Consider the following 22753-nt stretch of genomic DNA (forward strand, 5'->3'; position numbering starts at 1 on the left):
TTTAAAGGTTTTTAAAAGGTTTATAACTGCATATAATGCAGTTATAAAGCATCCAATTCCATGACTAAGAAGTGAAAATAGAGACTTTTTGTGATAAGAAGCTATTGCCAAAATTTAACAATGAACAAAGAAAGGCTTTGGAGTCTTGAATTTCTGGCACAGAAATGAAAAGTTCTGTTATACCTTTAAAGCAGATAAAGTCATGAGCTGGGACACTCAGTGGAGTTTCTGTAGCATTCGAGGAAGCCTCTCTCCAGAATACCTCTTTTTACCTCTTTTATTAAGACTTTCAATTGTGTGATAGCTGAATTGTGTGTTATATTTCCTTTAATTATTTTCCAGTCTGTGGATTGTGCAACAGGGTCATCTAAATCAGTTTTGAGGTCTGAAACTTGTACTTCTTTGTTTATGAGGTACATAGTCTAATGCCAATTATCACTGTAATTAGCCCTGACCATAATATTTATTACATAAGCAATCACCTCATTTTAGATAACTGCAACACTGTATTACTTTAAAAATAAAATTATAGTGGAAAGTTCTGAGACGCTAAAATTACAAATTCTGTCTAAACTGAATTGGAGACACCACGGCCAGAGCTAACAAACTGCTTTGCCAAAGTAAAGCTACAATGGAGGTGATTAATTCACAGTTCAAAGCAAAGGTTCCTGTAAAGAACAAAACATTAGGCTTCTACACATGCAAAGCCCAAAGCCCCCCTGCGACTCAGGTATAAACAGGCAGCCAATCCATAATGAATAATGGAGTGGTTTCATCTCTCCTAGCATTACAAAGGATGAAATTTAGCCTTTGATTCTTTATTTATGTGTATACGGAACTTTCTGTAGCTGTTCAGAAGAAGTAAATGCTTAAAACCCATTTGCTCTCGCCTCCCTCAGGCGGCTGGGGCGCCCGCCTGGGGCAGGCCGCGCCGCCCGTTGCCGCGGCAACGGCCCCAAGCGGGCCGCGGCGGCGCTGAGGGGGCGCTGCGGGGGCTCTGCCCACGGGAGAGGACCGGGGAGCACGCGGCCCACGGGGGGGAGCGGGGGGCGCCGAGCCCTGAGGGGCAGCAGCGGCGGGGACCCCGGTGCTGGGTGAGGGGAGCGGGGCCGGGGACATGGTGGCGGGGCCAGGGGGCTGTGGGTGCCGAGATTTCTCATGCGTTAATTACTGTTTATTACATTACATCTCTGGTGAGACTGCTTTTTCCTTGCAGCGACGGAGGTATTCACACGGTGTTTTCTACTGGGACTGACCAGGGATACCCAGACAAATTCAGCTACTGACGGATGAACACCGGCAGCAGGTGTCAGGATGCCCAGACTTGCTCCCCAGCACTCCAACATGTCATCATCACCTCAGGCAGCCTGTGCTCTACCTGCACCTACCTGCACTGTGCCGTTTTTGGACTCTAAGCTTCAGGAAAACTTTTTTCTTGCTGATGTTAACGAGGCAAGTTCATTCTGTTCCCGTTAAGCTTGATTTTTCTTTCTTTCTTCTTCCTTTTTTTTTTTTTTTTTTTTTTTTTTCTTTTAAATTTGCTTAGTTACCAAGCTTCAAAACTTTTTAAAAACTGTACCAAGCTCCAGATGGAAGTAGGTGATATTTCAGAAAATGGGTGAGAGTGGGGAACTCAGAAATGGCTCACTGAAACTGTGGAAAAATCTTAAAAATCTTAAAAATTTGTTCTTTCCTGCAAACATAGATGAGCTAGGATAAAATAAATTCAATGATTAATCTTCCAAGATGCTGTTTTCACTGGAAGCAATTAAATTCAGCAACTTGGGTTTGGTTATGTAACTTAGAAAAAGGTAAGAGACCTGGGTTTTGTTACACAGATAGAGCTCTGACAGCAAATATAAGCACATAATAAAACAAGAAACGTAAGTATGTATTTTTTTAAAATAGAGATTAACTATTGGAGTATAGTTATTTGCTTTACAGCAAGAGCTGGAAGCAGAACAGCCTACATCCTGATTTTGTGAGGAAGGGATTTTTTTAGTTAGGAGTCTCCCCAGATATTGTTACACTCAAGTATGTTCCTAAGGAGATACATATGCAAGAATATAAACTTTATTCTGACAAAATTTGGAGGGGAAGTATCTGGCACAGTACAGAGAAGGAAAGGTGATCCACTTGTGGAACATAATCGGTAGTTAGCGCAGCACAGATGAAGGCAGTTTTCTGGTGCATGACAAGGAAGTAGGGGAGAAGGTTGTGTTTGCCTGTAGGCCCTGATACTTTGACCTGGACTTACAATGGTGTGGGCAGCATAATTTTCCCGTACAGCTACAAGCCAGGAGCTTTTCCAAACTGGGAAATGAGAAAAGCCATTTCTGCCTCAAAACTGGCTGATCTCTGCTTTGACATGTAATATCTTTGCCTTCACTGGAGACAGAGTTTACCTTTGCCTCATAGATAAGCTGTGTTTTGTGAGCTGTCAGTTTGAGGGTACATCCTATGGTATCACAGCATTGTACGCTTGTTGGAAACAATAAATGAAAGTGAGATTTCCTTGATCTTTAAAACTCCTAAATAATTTGCCTGAAGAGCTGCTCGTTTTATGTTGATATGCCTTGAACTGGTAAGGTGAGTATTCTAACAGTGAGTGATACTAAACAGTACATTATTATGAATAAATTTCAGGAAAAAAAGAGTGTGCTACCAGTTACATCTGGAGAAGCAGGAAAACTCTGTTCACTGATTCAGCTGTATAAAGATGATTATTATAGAACTACAAATGCCATCCAAAGCGGAAAATACTTTACTGATCTAAGCAAAGAGTCTGACCATCTTGAACACCAAGTAAGAATATGTGTAAGACACAGTGCCAATGCAAATATAATTTTCTTATGCAAGTCTTTAACACTTAATCTTGTCATTTTATTCATTAGACATACTTGAAAGAGTTTTTTTTTTTGTTATGTCCTGTGCACAAAAAAAGTTCCTGCGAAGTTGGAAGGAATTCAAAGGGGGCTAATTGTGACCTTTCATTGCTGACTTTCTTAGTTCTCCTTCATAAGTCATAACCTTTTCTTCTTGCAGGATAACAGATGGGTATTTATTCTGAACATTTTTTTTAAAAAAAATTTGCATACAGTGAAAAACCGTGTTTAAAAGATATTCTTTAAAATCCTGCCTTTTTTTTTTTTTTTTTTTTTTTTACATTCACAAATTAATACAGGGATTTTTTTCATTTTTTTTTTTTTAAGTAACTTCTCTTTTTAAACTGATATCCCAGAGTTCCATCTGAACTTTTCCCAAGAATGTTAACATGAAAATATTTTGTATAATTATGTGCAGATAAGGATAAGATGACTTCTTTGCACGGATTTCCAGTAAAGCTTTTGATGCCGAAGTTTCCACTTGTTTTTGTTTTGTTTTTCTTGTAGCTAGTCTGACTGGATTTACTCCTTTAATGTGAGATTTGGACCATCTATCTGAAAGAAAAGATAAAGTTGATAAGCATACCATATTTCTGTTAGTTTGGAAGGTGAAACTGTGTGTCTCATACACAGTTTAAACATTATTGAGGCAGCAATTTTTCTTTTAGTTTACTGTGTAGTTTGAAACATTTATTAATTCTTAGTGACTGTAAAGCCAAATTTGAATATTAATAATATATGTTTGAGGAAATATTATAAGTCATCTATAATATCTTCTTGGTTATGATGTTTTAACAGGTTTGTAAACTTTCTGTAGCAGAGATGACAATTATTGGTACACAAGAGGATTTGCTGGTAGAGGAATTAGAAACACTCAAAACCACAAGAAGATTGTTATGGCTTTTACTTCAAACAAGAGAACATGAACATGTAAGATTATCTGAAGTAATCATTAGCTACCTGTGGGAGCCAGAGATCATGTGCCTGTAAATTGCAAAACAGGTGCTGAATACCTGGACTATGGAGGTGAAGGGAAATGCCTTAAATAATGGGAATGCAGAGAGATTAAAGAGGCAGATTCCTCCTCAGGTGACCACGCAGGTAGGATGCAGGAGCTAGTCGGGCAAAGGTAGTTCCAGCTGGAGGAGCTATATTATGTTTTTTAAGGTCTGAAAACAGCTGTTCTAATTTCCTGATACAAAGCACAATACAGTTTAGAGAGCTAGCGCAGCAGGTAGTAGAATGCCAAGTTTAACTTAATTTGACTGCCACTGTGCTGTGGCTAATAATTTAATTGCTGGTACATCCATGCTCCAGGACATTCCATGGTGCTGATTATTACTTTACTGTTGTTCAGAGTTTAGGTTTGATTGCATAAGATGCTGACTCACCCTTTTCTTCTTGGAGACAGTAGGTTCATCTCCTCACCAATGAAATTCATGAATTACAATCTGAAAATCCCACCAGATTTTTATGTGGTTTTGTTTGTTTGTTTGTTTTCATATTGAAAGTTAGCCCTCCTCCAAAACTGATACTTTAAAGTACAAATGTCATTGACAATGTTATAACTACATAAATTCTTTCGGATTTTTAGTAATAGTTAACATAGGTTGATTTTTATGATTTCCCAGCCTTTGTTTTCTGTTTTATTTTTCACATTCTCATATCTAAATGAAGTTCCTGGAAGCCTTTAACACGTAATGTTAGTCTTTTTAAAATATTATATTTGTACAAATGCTTTTACTATTTGACTACACATTCAAATAACATTTAAATATTTAAGGTATTTAGACTCCTTTTCACTAAAATAAAAACATATCATATTATGTGTACAAAATTCAAAGCCATTGAAAGATGCAGAATCATTTATAATCTGAAGTAATTTATTAATATTTCCTGCTTTTCTCTTGCAGTTAAGCAGCAAAAATATCAACACTTTGATACAGAAGTTAAGTGAAAATGAAACCCAAAATGCTGTAAGTAGAATGAAGTTTCTGCCTCTTTTTTGTTCTACTTTGCACACCTAAAAATGGTTATGTTGTACTATCATACAGTTTCATGTTACAGAGGCAAGATGGGTTTAGGAGCTATACTGCTAATTGATACAGTTTATATCAACACTGAACCACTACCACTGTATTGTTGCATATTTTAGGATATGCAGTAGATTTTAGTATTACTTCTGTTACAGGGTTGAATGCACTGCACATTGTTTTTTTTTTGTTTGTTTGTTTGTTTGAATGTAGATTCAGAGTAATTATTACAGTTACTGCAAATTAAAAAAATAAATACTGCCATAAGATTACATACAGGCTCTGCTTTATGCACTAGTCTTTCAGCTAGAACCTGTCTTTTGTTCTGACATGAATGGGCAGGTAACATAGCAAACTTGAACTTTTTTCTTTCTTGCTCCCACCAAAATGACTGTTAAAAAAAAAAAAAGAATTTATAAATTGGTTTTGATACAAATTCATAGTACCGAGGTAGCCATGACAATTGAGTAACACAGCTCTGAAGCAAAAGAAGTATTTAACCCCCTGATTCCATTTCCTTTATTTGTCATTTACCAACATTAAGAAATATCCTAATAACAAGAACCCTAAAATTCAAATATTGAATTCAGACAAATTTTTTCATGAATGAAAAAAAAATAGTATTTCTTATTACTTTTTTGAGGGGGGATGGAGGTGGACATAAAAAGTATCCATAAGTAACTTCAACAATTTTTTAATGAAAAGATTAAGTGTATCCAAATTCTGAAGAGAAAGTAGAAAGAGAGATGTCACTCTAGGAGTCCTGCTTAAAAACACTAATGTTTTCTTGCTAACACTAGGATAAGGTGCTAGCCTAAAGTAACAGATGAGGAAATTTAAAGTACTGAAGGCTGTGACCCTACAATTTCACAGTCTGCCTATGCAAATCAAACTCAACTGCTGTCAAGAGTGTTAATTCTACTTGCTATGCTCCCAGCTGTGTTCCTGACCTTTCACTTGAGCTTTTCCCAGGGTAAAGGTAGCCCTGTGTAGCCTGGGGAAAGAGAATAGCAGAACTGCCAGTTTCAGGAGTAGGCTGCAATCTGATCACCTGAAACCCTCAAGATATCCTATGTAATTTGTCCAAAGTTAAACAGTGAATAATCAGAAATGCAGCTGAGAGTATGTGATTTCCAATCAACCCGACCAGTAATAAAATACTTAAAAAACAATCTCTTATGTTTTAAAGCTGTTCTTTATTTGATCAGACAATCTGGTAAATACTGACCTAAAAGCTAAAATAAAAGAGGTCTCCACTCAAAGAATGTGTTAGTTGGATTTTGTTCACAAATGCTTATTAGGTCTATGGTTATGTTGTATTAGCTTTTTGTTTTCTAAGATCTTTGGATAGGTGCCTAAATTTCTGCTCTGTCTATTCATCTTCACTTCTCTGCTTCTCTTCCCTCCTCCCCCATCACTATTCCTACTGCCTATTGTAGTATTTTTGTTTGTTTTTAAACAATGTTTTTTTTTTCTCTGTATAGCAATAAAACAAGAAAATATTAAGAACAAATTGATTTGGAGGAAACTGTGGCAAATGTTTCAAAATAAATCTTAGTGAAATTAATCAGCCTAGTGCCTATTATGATCTATACAGTCAGAGTAAATATTAAATAAACTTCATCAGATGCTTTCAGGTAGATAGTTGAGGTATATGTGGTGTATCACTACAAAGTGGAATCTCAGTTATTTTTACAACTGAAATATTTATCAGTGCACATTATTGCTGCATTTTTTTGTACAGATATAAAAATAATTTTTGTTATTTTTTTCCCCATGAAGAATCTCAGGAGAAGGATACTCGAAAGGGAGAACCGTGTCAAAGAACTTTCATCCATGCTTCAGTTTAAAAAAGTGAGTAACCAATTATTTTGGAATAAATGTTTTCTCCCAATGTACTAAATTCTTATTTACGAATTTAAAGTTTTGATAAAAGCAATTATTTCAAAAGATTATTAAAAAGAAAATCTGAAAGACATTTCTATATGACAATATATTCAAACCTTCAAGACCGTATCCACACCTATTTAAGAGGACAGATTACCCTTAATACTATTGCCCCACAGTTCTGGGAGATCTCATTCCTTCTCTGAACCAGGCAAAGGAAGGGGCTGAGTGGAGAAACAAGATTAAAAGAATTGTCTGTGCTGTATAAAAGGATACAACAACAATTTCAAGATTAGTGTGGTTTACACACAGTTTAGCAATCTGTTTTACAGTACTCTTATACCTGAATTGCACATAAGGTCTATGTAGAACATGGTGGCCCAGAGTAGCCCCAGTTAAATCTTTAAGGTGTATTTTGATTTTTTGTAACTCCTTGAGGTTTATTGAAACACATGGCTTTTCTCCAGTATTCTCCAATATTTTTTTTCCCCTCAACCTCTTGGTTGAGAAATTACCTCCTAGAACTCAGCATTTCCTTAACACAATTTTCCCCACTAGCCTTATGCAGACTTGGAGAAAACATTCTGCAGACTCTAAGTCCCCTAACCACAACTTGGAGTTCCAGTCCACTAGGACTGCCCGCACATTATTGATTCATTCTAATATATTGTCTCAAAAGCAGCAGAACACCCTAGTTGTTTTGTTTGTTTGTTTGTTTCTTGGTTTAATATCCATCCCTTGCTTCCAAAATTAGCTATCTAGTATAATAAAGGTTAAATATATTCAATTAGATACAGGCTTAAACATTTCTTAGTTAAAAAAAAAAAAAAAAGGAAATTAAGTGTTTGCAATTAAAACATACAGATCAAAGGGATGTCCCATACCATACGGTGTCAACTGAACAATCCTTTCTTATTTGGCAAAGATACTGGCATGTCCTTTTATTTATCTTGAAGTGAAGCACCATGTTTTCATAGAAACATCCTTTTGCTTAAGAGAAGAAATGCTGAGTATAGGTGTTTCCTTCTAAGTAAGGCCTATAAAAATTCTGAAGACCATAATGACAGCAAACCTCAGCACAGATGGAGTCTACACAGCATACCATACCCTGACTAGAACTTTACTTGATACCAAACAGCTTTGGGGGCCCAGGGTCTGAAAGTATAGAAGATTATCTATGCTATCCCATTGTTCCCTTTCAGTTGTGTTTATTTCTCTTTCTTAGATCATTGTGCTGAAAAAAGACCCCATGTCAAGATTGGCAAGCACAGTAGAAGCTCACCTGCAATGTCAGATACGAAGAAAAGGAGTGGAAAATGAGGAATTAAAACTGAAAATGCAGGTTAACATATTTTTACTTGTGTTTAAGTTTATATGCAAATTAAGAAAGCCCTACCATGGTCAGAGTTTAATTCACAACTGAGAGTTACATCTTTTTAGGTATTGCTTTGATTTCATATTTTTTTTATATACATTAATATATTATCAAATCAAATATATATTTTTTAATTTCAGGTATCATTTGAAATAAACCCTTGGTAAAAGAAAATTTTGAAACAAACAAACAAACAAAAAGAGAGCATTTATATTTTGCACAGTCTGTCAGACTGCATTATTTTAATTGCAAGTTCATTTTTTTTTTTTTTCTTATTTTCTCAACTTGTCCACATTGAGAAAATAAGAAAACACTCTACTGAAGAAAAGTTAAGCACACACAAAAGTATTTGCACTCACCTAATTTTATTACCTGGGAGACTGGTATCTATCCTGAAGCAGTTTCCATTTAGTTAATAGGAAGAAAGAGACAAGTCACCGGAATGAGTCTGTTTTTGTAAGCTGTTTCACAGAAGTGTGAAACACACCTGCTTCTTTTTTATTAACTGTGGAAGACTCAATAAAGCTCTTAATGCTGACTGAGAGAGAAATGTTTGGGTCTAATCTCACTTTGTTTAAGGTAGGTAAAATGTTTTCCACTTTCTTCAAAATTAAAAATAATTAAAACAAGCAAAAGGAAGATTTAGGTATTTACAGCAGTTACTGGTAAGGAAATGGTCATGTGCCAGGGGCTGGAGTCGTAAGCAGTCTCAGATTTTAGTATTTGAAACTTGTAAAGAATGTAGGTATAAATGAGAGCCTTGTTTGCAAAACAGTGTATTATTAATTTACAAGCTTTTTTTAAATAGTATGCACCCCCACACAAATTGTATTATTTGAATGTGTTAATGAACCTATAACAACTCAATGGAAAAAAAAGGCCGCTTACATCTATGCCTATATAAGTACCTCATATTTTCCTCCTTTCTTGTTCTGCCTAGTGTAGTTTTTAGAATTACAACATTTTCCTTCAATGGTACTTGAATAAGTAACTTGATATATAACTGTATTTTCTTTAGATCTCTATATAAAAGTTTCATTTGTTTGCTTTTCAAAAAGTTCTGAAGTTGGTTGCTAGCTGGTGATCATTTTGTTAGTGTCTAGACAAGAGCTTGGGACTGCTTATGAAATTAATTTTATCTTTAAATTTACCTCAGCCACTGAATAATACTCAAAACGCCTGTTTTCAGTGTGATTGTGACCCCCTGCGGTTATAACAGGGGATAACAGTTGTTTGCTTTTATCAGCTTTAAGGAAACTTGTACATAGAATGTTTATTTGCTCTGTTTGTTGAAGTCATTTTTTTCCACAAGTCATGTGTTTGTTTATTAAATACACTAAGCAACTATATTTGAAAACCATTTCCTGAATATATATATATATATATATATATATATATTAATCATTTCATTTTTGGAAGTTATACTTTTCATTTTGTTAAGTCCCAGTAAGCTGAGGCCATCTTTCACGTAGCAAGTTACATAGATTTTGCATTGATTGTAGATAACTTCTGGGGCCGTTTGCAGCCCCTTTACTGAGAGATATACTCCCCTGTGCATATTATGTGCACATTATAGCAACTGGTAAATAGTGTCATGAATAAGGCTGGCAAAGTAGTATGGCAAACTAGGTAAATGGTGTGTCGTTGTGGTCCTCATTCATGTAGATCACAAGTTAAATATTAGATATCAAAAGCAATTTCGAATCATTCTTAAAATTAGGATGTTTATCAATGACTTGTGGGGAAAAAAATTATACTGGTAGTCTACTGACATTGGCAGAAGAATAAGAAATGATATGAATGGAACTTGCATGTTTCTTTATGAAAGTAATTGTCTGCTGCTAACTTTTTCATGTTTTTGATAAACTACAGTACCTTAAAAATAATGTATCTGAGATTCTCCTTGAAGCAGAGTCCAATATGACTTTTGTTGTATGTCATCATACAGTGTTTTAATGTTTGGTCTCCTTTTCTATTCCTATTTAAATAGAAAGCTATATGTAGATGAAAAATATAGAAGTCGGGAAGTTACAGAGGTCAGTTTTCCAGATTGGGTGGGATTAGTAAACTGTGTTCATCAGACATTTCTGGTTAGTCAGAAATATTAAGAACAATAGAAAAGATTATATCATTACAGTTGTAGAACACAGATTTAGTCTCAATTGAATCTTATGTATTTGATAATGTAGTTAAACGGATGAAAAATACGTGAAGGCTGCAAAATCAAAGAAGGGGAAATGAGAGTCACAAATTGTCCATACAATGTGTGATGTTCTTCATTAGTTTAAGCTTTGTCATAGCCTGTTTTAATTATATGTTGAAAAGTGTCTTTGATAGTCTTCAACAAATATCAAATACTAGATTTTTTTTAAAAAAATATTTACTATGCGATTTTGTTTCATTAATAGAGTGGTGCCATTATACGCATGGGGGAAAAGTCAGAGATCTTGCAAGAAAATAGTATATTGTCATCTAACAATAGACCATATCATAATATGTATATTCAGGAAAAAAACCTTGGCCTTTCATAGCTTCTTGATTTAAAACAAACAAAAGGAACAACAAAACAAACAGTCAAACAAACATATATATATATATGTATATATCACACAAATTCAAGATCTTAACTTTTGTTTTAAAATTTCATATGCTATGTTACTTATCTCCAGTCCTAGTTATGGACATGCTGACTTTAGGTTCAGAGCCTTGACTGCTAGTATCACATTATTATGTATCAGTAAGTATCACATTATTAAGGTGATAGGGTGATAGTCTTTAAAGAATCAAGGGAATGACATAACCACTTTTATTTTCCATCCAATAAATGGGTTCAATGGCCATGCCACATCATCTACATTGAAATTTTACATTCATTGCCAAGAGCACTTGCCAATGGTTAGATAGGTGTCTTTTTCCTCTACTCCTGTTTGTTTCTGTTTATATTCCTCCTCAACCTTTTCTCTTGCTCATCTTTGTAATGAGATTCCCAACATGTATTTTCTCTTCCCTACTTCTGTACATACCTTGGCTAGCCCCTTGTGAGAACTACAAGATACAGAGACATTAATTGAAACAGATTAAAACTGCAGTTGATGTTCCTCGTTATGATATCTCACAAACTGATTTGTAAGGTACAGAATTTGAAAAAGATCTGATGTTTAATTATGCTGCAGACTCTAGAAAAGAAAATAGCAGAGTACAAACTTCAAGTTGGTGAATACAAGCATCAGATATTAGCCTTAAGGGAAACAAGTGAGCATGAGAAGAGTGGCCTGAGAAAAGCAATCACATCCCAGAAACAAAAAGCTGCACGTTTTGAAGAAGCTGTGAAAAACGTAACCTCCAGAATAAGAGAACATGTGAGTGACTATACTGTGAGTAATGCTGCACTGTGTTCTTTTAAACTGGATATTTGGGAGACTTTTACCTCTGGAAAATAGGAAAGTTGGTTGTTCATGCTACTTTTGCATCTCTTATTTTTTGTTCCTCACTTAAGGAAAAACTTTCTATAAGTGACCTGCAAACTATTATTATATTCAATATCTTTCTTTTATAAAAAATTTAGTGAACCTCATAAGCCACGAGGTTGTATGCTTCAAACTGTAGTAAATGAGAGGAGTCTGATCAGCTTCAATTACACCTCTTCTAATCTTCCTGTTAGACCTTTGTGGAGATGCACTGACTAAGCTCAAAAGTATGGTACACTAGCTGGCAGTTCAGAATTGGGGGTTGAAGTCTTTGTTTTCTTTATCAGTTTACGGTGTCTCATAGGGATAGTTACCTTCCTATTTCTAAGCTGCTTGCTCTGAACTTTTTCAAAATCCAAACACAACTTCCTTAATCCATATTGTTCCTTGGATTCTTCCTTGTCCCTTATATCTGTACTGCATGTAATTTTTTGAAAAGGCCAGGTGGATCAAAATTGCGCTGAGATCTTTATAAACTTATTTGGATTTCTGAGTAAGAGTGTGTCTTCATACTCTTCTGTGCATTGCTATCATTCTGGATATGTCAGTATTAAAGATTTATTATTCTGGTTTGTATACTTGGAAATAGTTATAATTTTTTTGTTTTCTTTTCTTTGATCTCTGTGACAATACAGTAATAGTAGCAGTACAGAGGAGTGGCATTTGCCTAACTCCTAAAGTTCTGATGTTTTGTATTCACACTATTGTTTTCTTTGCCCATTGAAGACATACTTTCAAGATCATGTGTGTTGGTTAATGATCCATACTTCTCTGAGGGACTTTACGTAACTTTACATTTCTTATTAAGCTATATATATATATATATATAATTTTAAATGTTTTGGCAGAATTTTATTTTGTTATTAATATAATGTATATGTAGGAGGGATGTATTGGAGAAATATTTTTGTTTTAAGAAAATACTTTTTATCTTAAATGCTGGTACTGAAGTTGATATACAGTATCACTGTTTAACCGTCTCTCTGCTTTGAAAGCAATTTTAAATGTGGGTAGGGTTTTTTTTGTTTGTTTTGAGACAAAAAGACAAAATTTATGTTGTTTTGTACTAGGGAGTTCCAATAGTGCCAGCTTATACTAAACAGCTTTTGCATTTAGAAGATTTTGTAGAATGAGATGGCATTCTTTATGACACCCTTATGTTACATAATCTGTGATTCATGTATTCTGTAGGAAGTCAAATTGTCTGAGATACTCTCAGCTTCTGATGTCTGGAAAAACCAGCATGATAGAATGGTAGAAGAAAAGACAATGTTAGAAATTCATACAGAAGACCTTAAGAAGTAAGTTAAACTGTTGATTGTTGATTTTGCAGTTTCTGTAATTACAGAAACTTAATATTTAGTTGTGTATTAGTGTTGACAATGTAAGCAAATTCATGTATTGATATTGTAAATTTTTGAGCAGAATTTTACAGTTGGAAACTATAACAAATGTAATAATTCTAGCTGCATTTCACATTTTTAAAAAATAAATTAATTCTCCCATGGAAGTAAGGAATATGTTATTTCTCCTGCATTCTTGCTAACAGTCTGAGTTTGCTAGGTACTACTATGCTGCTTCCTCAGAATCATTTAATAACTGATTCAACAGCTTTAGTCAACCCTTGCATCTGCTGCAGCATAGAAGCTTCTTAGGATTCTAGATTCTACTCCGGACAAAGGAGCAGCAAAATTATTCTGGTTGCATTAATGTCTCACCCCACTGGTTCCTTTCAAATGTCCAGTTGAACAGTTTACTCTTGCTTGGAGTAAACTTATTCAAGCTATCCAGTCAATGTACATACAGAATATACCATATGTCCACTTCCTTGATGGATCACATCTCTTTTGGAAAATACCTTATTTTGATAGACACTGCTTTCTTAAGGTCTTTTTTAAGATGTTTAAATGTGTTCTCCAGTTTCTTTTTCTTTTTTTTTTTTACTTATTTTCTTTTTCTTGTAATAAATAAAAACAATGAAGGAATGTACCTTAAGGTAAAATTTAATTTGCATGGTGAGAGTTTTGGAAACATCTTATACAGAAGTTCTTGCCTATCTAACAAGGCAGATCACAAGCCTTTCTGAAGACCTGAAAAGAAAAGAGGAATACAGAAGAAACTCTAATGAGGAAATTCTTGGAAAGCTAAATTCTGTTAACTCTGAAAATGAAAAGATTTATCTTGAAAATGAAAAATTAAAGGTGAGATGGTTGTAAATCACCGAAGAATGGCTCTGTATTTCTAATACGTTTAAAAAAATTAACCACATTATTTCACTTTTGCCCTTTTGTCTAGAGATACTACACTTGTAGAATAAATTTTGCCATCCATTTTTTTTACAGAAAGTGAAATGACACATTTAAAATTTGTCTACTGGATAATAGATATCAAATTAGGAACAGGATTTTCCGATCTTCATGCTTAACCAGGATGCCATTTATTTTACTGTTAGTAGCGACAAAATTGCTTACCTAGATATTTTCTTTTAATTAAAAATAAAGTTCTGCAAACATAAGAACTGAGTTCACCTTGATTACTGATTTCAATTTTTTAAGTTTCCAGATTTTGTACTGTATTAATCTTCCCAAGTAAATATTCTTAAAAGCTGATAAATGAATTGTGGACTATTGTTTTTTTTTGACAGGATAAATAGTTGCCACTCCTTTTAATGTCTGCAGGTCACTTGATAGCAATATCATATTGTATATTGTGTTATTTTAACAGCACTGTAATTTTTTTTTTCCATGTTTTAATCAAGGTTTCCCTTGCTACATTGGAAAACAGTACCGGTTCTTTTCAAAATGAGATGCTAAGTCTGCAAGAAAAGGCAAAGTTACAGGAAAACATTGTTGAAGAGTGTAAAATTCAGGTGACTAGCATATTGAAACATTCAAATATAGGATTTAAATCTATAAGCACTTTTGAGGAAATGATAAAGCTTTTATTTGTAACAAAACATTTGTCGTCATGGTGATTGTTTAATGCTCTTGTAATATAGGAATGACAAGCAATATAAATAATTCTATCTATTCTGGATTTAAAAAATAAAAAAATAATGGGTATAAAAATATTGTGTTGTAGGTACAAAAATTACAAACAGAAGTAGAAGGATTGAAATCCAGATATGAAACTGTTTTAAATGAAAACAAAAGAATAACAGAAAACAAATGCTTAGAAAGAGATGAGGTAAGTTTTGCAGTATTATAGCATGCTCCCAAACAGTTCTGTAGGACTTTTATCCTTCATGTATTATTGTGATCCACTTATTGTAGTAGTATCAAGGTACTGGATGTCTTTCTTCTTCCATCTACAAAATTGTACTTAAATGCACTGAATGTTATACTAACTGTTACTTGTGAATGGATGTTTTTTGGATACTATATAATTGCAAACAAGTGGGAAAAGTTTCTTAGACAAATGACTATGGGCTTGGGCTACTATTTTAGAATTCATCTTGTCATTTTCAAAAATATGATTTTGTTGATGATTTTAAAACCAGATATCTTGACAGAACATCTGTGAAAGTTGTAGGGAAGAAAACCTACTGTAAGACTGCTCTGCAGCATAACTTCATTTTACATAGTAGTTAAAAGAAAGAACCCATGTAGAAAGAACCCGTTCATTATCAGTGTTAGAGTCTTTAATGACATGTAGTCAGAGACAGAAATCTCCCCAGTCATGAACTTGTAACTTTGTTGGGTTTTTATAAAACAGATGACATTATGCAACCTGTGTAGAATTTCAGATTTATTACTTGCATGGAAAGTTGTTAAGCTTCATAACAATTTATGGTTTTACACTTAAATTTTTTTACTGTGATGATATTATGCAGGTGAAGGACAAAACAGAGGCTGAGTTAAAGGAGTTAGAACATGTTTGTGACATACTGAATGCAGCTGAGGAAAAGCTGCAAGGATTTCAAGAAAAGCTTATGTACTGGGAAAGGATCAATGCACAGAAATGCAAAAACCCTAGGGAGCTACAGGTTCAGGTGCCTAGAACATAGTGATTTTTTAAGATAAATGGAAAAAATGTGAAAGAAAGTCTCTGGAATACTTCTTACCCCCTCTATTAGAGCATGTGCCTGTTAAGCTGTTTCCTTTGTTGTTTGCTTCATAAATCAAAAGCTCAGAAACTATTGCCAGAAGTGAGTTCAGTATGTGACAAGAAATCCTAGTTACTTGTCTTTACTTTCAGATTTTCTGCTTTTTAAATAAGTATATTCTTGAACCTTTTGAATAGTTATGTCATGAGAAGTCTTTCAGAATTCTTCCCTGGAAATACATGGTCAAATCTAACTATTATTTGTATCTCGTGGAGTAATTTAATAACACATTCATTTTGTTTTTAATGACTAATTTATAAACCATACAATATTCATACAGAGAAATAGCCATAAATTTTATTTTTAAGATAACTTTACCATGTTAATGAATACACTAAGTTGGTTGAAAACAAATATATGCTTCAATAGGAAAATTTATATTTTTAGCAGAATTTTAATACTACTCCTTTAAAAGGAAAAAAAAAAAAAAGCCTAAATCTAAATATTCTTCTGCTTTTTTTTTTCTGTGACATCAACTTCCTTTTTTTTTTTTTTTTTCCTCATTTCCTTTAACGTCCTTTATATTAGAAGGGAATACTTTGCTAGCAAAAATGACAAAGGTGTTTGAATCAGTAGGGTGGAATAGAAGTTTCGTAAGCTCATAAATCATTTTTTTCTTAGCTAAGTATTTAACCAACAATTAGTTTTGAGGTACACATATAAAATAATCTATGCAATTTTAGTCTAACTATATATTTTCCTGAATAAATACAAAAAAAAAAAAAAAAGCCTCTTCTAAGAATAGTGACATAATTGGTAATATAACCACTAGAATGGTAAATAGCAGTTAAATTTTGGCATTAAATCTCATTGTGTCCTTTAGATATTTTAGCCTGGCCCCTGATCCTATGATTAGAATTTAGGGAAGTTCCTTCTGACTGGGATGTCAACTTACTACCCCTGTGCTGAAGGTTTCCTCTACCCCCATTCTGCTAGCAGAACAGCTTATCTAATTAACATCAGCAATTTCAGCCAGGTTAGCTCAAGTTAGTGAATGGAGCTGCTTGAGGTAGCCCTGTGAATGATGGAGGTTTTGCATTATATTACAGTGCCAGCAGAAAGGTGATATGGCCATTTACTGCCAATCTGAAGCTGATGGTTGATAGCAAGAGTGATAATCCCACTGTTACTGTTATGGGATTTAAAAGAAAACATAAAAATTTGTCAATCTGGATGCTGGGTAGGGGTAAAACAGTTTGGCTTCTTGCTTTTTTTTCATGTCTTCCTAGTGATATACCTCTTTTTATGAATTTGATTGGTTTTTTGTTGTTGTTGTTGTTTTTGATTATAAATATTTACCCCTTTCTGAAATACTTTGTTAGTGCTACCCTGTTCTTCAAGGTAACTGTATATATATGTATATATGTGTGTGTGTGTATATATATATATAATAATACTATATCTATATATATAGAGAGAGAGAGAGTATTATTTTTATGCTTTCTATGACTGTAGAATGAGGGAACTTGTTCTTGCTGGGATTTAAAGCTTAACAGTCAAAGTTCACAAGGAGATAGACCTGGCCAGCTCTCAATACTCAACGCTGCATGGACAGCATATGGTTTTTTTTAGGATTTCACTTTGTTACATAGCAGGTCATCAGTCTTAAGTGTTCACACAAAGTTTTAGTCTGCTACTTTGACTGAATTTTTTTTTGTTTCAAAAATAGCGTAGTGCTTACATGAGTGTAAGATATGTACTTGAAATTGAAATTAAATAATTTGACTGGATTTTAATAGGACTTTGTAATATCCTGCATATAAGTCTTTTCAACTAGAAATGAATTGTCATTTTCACAGGAGGAAGACAACATAAATTCCATGGACGGTCATTCCTTGGAAGTAGAAAACTATAACATTCAGAAGAAATATGAAGACCTTAAGAGGTAATTATTTAAAAAAATAAAATAATCTGACTGCAAATAATTTTTAGTGGTTTGCTGTAATGAATTTTAACCATTATTCTCTTTTGCCTAAAGGAAATTAGAAAAGATAGAATTTCAAAATGAAGAACTTGCTTATAAGCTCAAAAAAGAAGATGAAAGTCTTCAGTGCAGTAAATTGCAGCTTGAAGAGAAAATTGAAGAGTATAATGGTTTAACCAGACAACTGGAATCTGCTTTGGAGGAAGGGAGAAAAATGGTATTGATTATTTAGTACACCTCTTAGTTTTGTTTGCTATTTTCTGCTTTCAAATGACATTAAAAACAAGAGAATAAAAGATGGAAAAAGATTATTTGCATATAAGGAGCATTACTAAAATTTACTTGGAATTCTGCATGTTTAAATATGAATCGTGCAATTCAACTTCTTTGTGGAATACAAATCCTATTGAAAATTAATGACAAAGTTCAGTGAACCAACATTTCAGCATCGTTTTTGTGACAAATCAAAATGCTTTAACTACATTGTACTTAAATCTTACAGAGAGTGCAAGACCTTTCTGAACAAAATCTTAATTTTGCCCTCCACAATTAATTTTGCAGTCCACAAGAACTTTGGTGCTAAAGTCTTTCTAATTTTAGAGGAAGAATTTGCACCCTTTAAGCAGAGATTTGTTGTTTACACAAAGGATGCAAACAGTATGGAAGAGGAAATGTAGGAATTTAGATTGCAGTGTATTATATTAGTTTAATCAGAAAATAGGCATGAGGTTGTAATTTCCATCTCAGCTTAATCATATTAACAGTTGGACTTGATGATCTTAGAGGTCTTTTCCAACCTCAGTGATTCTATGTTGAAAAATACTCTCTCAGTACTATTTCTCAATGCTGTCTGAGAATATAGATTTGGTTCTGGAAAGAATAAGAAGTTGGGGTACACTTACAAATTAGTTACCATTAGTTACTTCTGTGTGTGTATATATATATACATATATATATATTTTTTTTCCAAATTGAAACTTTATTCAAATTCAGCCAGAGTACTTCCCAGGTTTTTTGTAGTTTCTGTGCATGGGAAATAGCTGAAGTGTTAGGTGATGGAATGGGAAATAGAGCTGTTAATGCGAAGGTACAAGAGAATAGTTTGATTTGGGCTTTAACTGCAAGTAAATGTGCATACGTTTTATCTCATACTATAATAGATAGCCGAAGAATTTGAAAAACTGTCATACACAGAACAAGCCCTTCAGACAAAAATACTACTCCTTGAATCTGAACTGAGAGAGTGGCAAGAAGAGAAAAAACAATTTCTCTGCAGATTTCACCATGTGAGTAAACAATACTGCTTATGACTTAAAAATTACCGCATCACTGTTTCAATAAAGTTTATTTTACTGAAAACCACTGTTTTAATACAATTGATATGCATTTTAGGAAACAGCAAATTAGTTGAACTTGACAATGTACTTTGTATGTTGACATTTCTAATAGATTCAACAGATGTTTAGCCTATCTTACTAAATAACTGGACTAACATTGAGTTTACATATCTTATGGAATCCAGTTTTCCCAGGAAGCCAAAAAAAAAAAAGTATGAAATCTTAATTTCCCTCTCAGATTAATCATCTTCAGTAAGCACAATTAGATTTGAGTAATAGAATAATAGTTCCATAACCATGTAGTGGTATTTTTTTTTTCCTCCCTGAGTTGATAAAATAATCTGATCTTACTGGAATTTGTGCAAAGCTTTCAGTTGCATACTGGTGTTGCACGTAAATGTAATTAGTAACAGAAGAGATGTTTCATTTTTTTCAAAGTTTCAGGCTTCTAAATGCAGGCTTTGATATGTAGATACTTATCTTCTTAGACTGTAGCTCTGCTGAATAGGTATTTTGGATGGGTAATACTATCTGAAAGCCAAAAAAATGGTGGGGGGAAGAGGGGGCTACTTATTGTTTTAATTAATCTAAAAAATCTCTTTTCATTGTCTTTTAATAAAATGACAGCCACACCTCAATTCCATACACTGGCCATGGCATATCATTTGCTTTAACCAAAATTTTAATACAGTTAAAGATTTATCCAGCAATCAGTGATAATAAACAACAAAGCTATTTAAAATAAATATAAATTATGGTAAAAAGGCACTAAAAGATACTACTACTCTCCTAGACTCTCAGAAACAATATTCTGTATTCTGACTTAAGATTTTAGTCTTGAAAGCTTTAAGCCAACCTAAATGCAAATTCTATTCAGGATTCAAATAAGGCATTAGAGATACAGTTCTGTGTTGATATGCTTAATTTTTATCTGTAACAAGTGTAACTTAATGTCTGCATTTACCCTAAGATAAAAGTGTTGTTAAAACAAAGTCAGACATCAAAAATTACTATTTCAAATATATATTTTTTTCATAGTAATTTCTTACTATGCTAAAGTTAAGCAGAAAAATAAGAAAATTTTCTTGCCCTTTGTCCCAGAAAAACACTCAGGTTGAATTGGGGTATGAAATTTAATGATATTCAGCATGCAAATTACCACAATATCTTTGATTTAATTTTAAGAAAGAAATGAAGTTCCTTGCCCTAAGGAGGATCTTTTTTTTTTTTTTTTTTTTTTTTTTTTCCTCTCCTCACAACAGTGAGAGTGTTGTAATTCAGCTGAAAGAGGTTAAAAAAACTCTTTATCAGATCCTACACCTTAACACCTATGTTCAATGATGCCAGTTTGGTTTAGTCTTCTTTAGGAGTTTTTGATTTTACAGTATGTGTATGGTGGTGTAGAAACAGTGTATTTCAAATTTATCTTTTCTATTGTTATGAAATCAAGTGTAATTTGGGAATCCTTAACTAATTTTAAAGCCCTGGAGATTTAAAGAGCCTGAAAATGTACAACACTGTGTGCGTACCTTTATTATCATAGAACTGTTTTGGTCATCTTTAATATAATACCAAGGTACAAGGAAAAGAAACAATATGGAAAAGGTCACTGCCAACACTTACAAGGCAGAGTTACTGTTATGTGGTGCTGTACACTGTTACTCCTTTTCTGATGTCTGAGCATACTTGAGATCAGATCCCAACTTATTTCTCTCTGCAACTTAGAAAAAAAGCACAGAGACTTGCATTTCTGTTTTTGTCAGTTCTTATTGTACTTTTTATTAATTTGAAAGTAATCTTTTTTACATCACTTCTAAGAAATCTGTAGATTATTTTATTGTTTATTTTAGGCCTCATAGTGATTTCTTTAAAATCAGTGGTAGTCGTCAAGTTACTTTGAGATCCAAAACACATCTAGCACATGGCTCTACTTCAAGCTATTTATATTTGCTATTTTGAATGAAAATACCAGCATATTTTCATTTCTGGATTATTATTTCCACCTTAGTCCATTTTAAATGCTCACACCGATGGCTGGAGGCAAAGAAACTCTAAGAATCACCAGCCAGAGATAATAAAAATTCAGGTCACTTGCCTGAATACTCCTGCTGATCATTCTGTGTGGAAAATAAGATATTTTTAAATAGTTTCCATTTTACAGTTAAAAATAAATACAGAAGGTATTTGTCTGAGAAGAACATTTGTAAACTAATTCAGAACATACATTTTTGTTTGTTTGTTTTATAAATACATTTACATATAACCAGCAATGCATTATAGAACATAATATGACCCTATTCACCTTGTTGTAATGAAACTAGAAACAAAATAGGATTATGAAGGTAACTTTTTTTCAGTTAATCATTCTAGATAGCTTCTCTTTCTAGAGCTGGATTTAAATCTGAAGACTTTAATATAATTACTTTTAAAAAATGTATTTTAACCAACAAGCATCTGAAATCTGTACTAGGTATAAAAGGAAACTCCTGAATATATGTAATGTGTAAATATAACAAACAATCTCTGCTGTGCATCAGGTATGGGTCTAATGAGCAGGTAATGCTGCAGTTAGTCTTTTTGTTCTTGTTGTTCATTTGTTTGCTTTATTTTTTTAAATAAAGAACCATAGGCAACAAAAATCATGTTACAACAGAGATCAGTAACTGCTTCTGTGAAAAATCAACTTTATAGAATCTTAAGTCAATAATAGAGTTCATATGCTAAGAATCACTTATGATACAAATTTAGATTTGCTTCTAACCCCCCCCCCCCCCCCACCCCCCCTCTTCTTTTGATTATAAACCTTTTTAAACATGTTCACTTTGGTTCTGATTGAACATAAATCTTCTGTGTCTTGAGGCCATTTTTGAGGACCTTATGTCTGCAGAGCCCCTGAGAAGTTTGAGTAACTAAGGCTTATAAAATTTAGGTACTAATTCTATTACATTAATATTTTGATTTGTATTTTTTTTTAGAATGAAAAGCACCATGAGATACGCTTGAAAGAGCTGGAGAACAGCCTACAAAAGTCAGAAAACAAAAACCAGAGCATCCAGAATTATGTGCAGTTTTTGAAAACCTCATACAGAACAATGTTTGGCTGAATCCTCTAACTTCATTAATTATAATAATAAAGAAACTTTAAAAGATTTGGCTCTAACGCTTGCTAGAGGCAATGCTATTGAGGCCTCAGAATTTTGCTGGATACAACTATATAAGTTTAGATTGTTCTAGGAAAGTTTCTGCTATGGATCTGGAAACACAGGTCAATCCAAGTATATCCTACTTGTTGATTACATACAAAAGACTTAGTTGGTATTACTGATATAAGTAACTGTATTATTCATGGAACAGAAATGGAAAGGCAGTCTGTGTGACAGAGAAATGTGTACAAGCGTCGGGTATGCACGCAGAGTTGTAAATTGGTCTGGAATTTACCATGTGTTAGGCCTTGTGCTATAAATTCTTGTGTGTCCCTTTAGTCCATGGTAAATGCCAGGTCATCACAAATTACCTTTCAGTCTTTCCCCCTTTCTGTGGGGGAAGAGAACACCCATGGACTGGCTGTATAATATATACATATAATATATATATATATATGTTATATATTATATATAATGTATAATAATTTGCGTATCTTTGTTGTTAATAATTATATATTATTTATCAGTCATTATCCATCTGTTACTGTAGAGATCTAGCTGCCCAAGATGATGACACACATTCTGTTAAGACAAGCA

The 22753-nt window shown here is 33.5% G+C and overlaps 1 protein-coding gene across 1 annotated transcript; it reads left to right on the plus strand.

Annotated features, from left to right (window-relative positions):
• The first annotated feature begins 1148 nt into the window (after window positions 1–1148).
• ODF2L (outer dense fiber of sperm tails 2 like) lies at window positions 1149–22370 on the plus strand. The gene is made up of 15 exons (XM_035333755.1): window positions 1149–1452; window positions 2647–2805; window positions 3684–3815; window positions 4799–4861; window positions 6701–6772; window positions 8031–8147; window positions 11354–11554; window positions 12839–12948; window positions 13713–13848; window positions 14406–14516; window positions 15480–15638; window positions 17552–17637; window positions 17731–17893; window positions 18837–18962; window positions 21989–22370. The coding sequence occupies exons 1-15, from the start codon at window positions 1315–1317 to the stop codon at window positions 22115–22117; spliced, it is 1902 nt and encodes a 633-aa protein (XP_035189646.1). The 5' UTR covers window positions 1149–1314; the 3' UTR covers window positions 22118–22370.
• Window positions 22371–22753: the final 383 nt, after the last annotated feature.

The sequence above is a fragment of the Oxyura jamaicensis genome, chromosome 8 (genome assembly GCF_011077185.1).
Source record: "Oxyura jamaicensis isolate SHBP4307 breed ruddy duck chromosome 8, BPBGC_Ojam_1.0, whole genome shotgun sequence".
In the NCBI taxonomy this organism is placed as follows: domain Eukaryota; kingdom Metazoa; phylum Chordata; class Aves; order Anseriformes; family Anatidae; genus Oxyura; species Oxyura jamaicensis.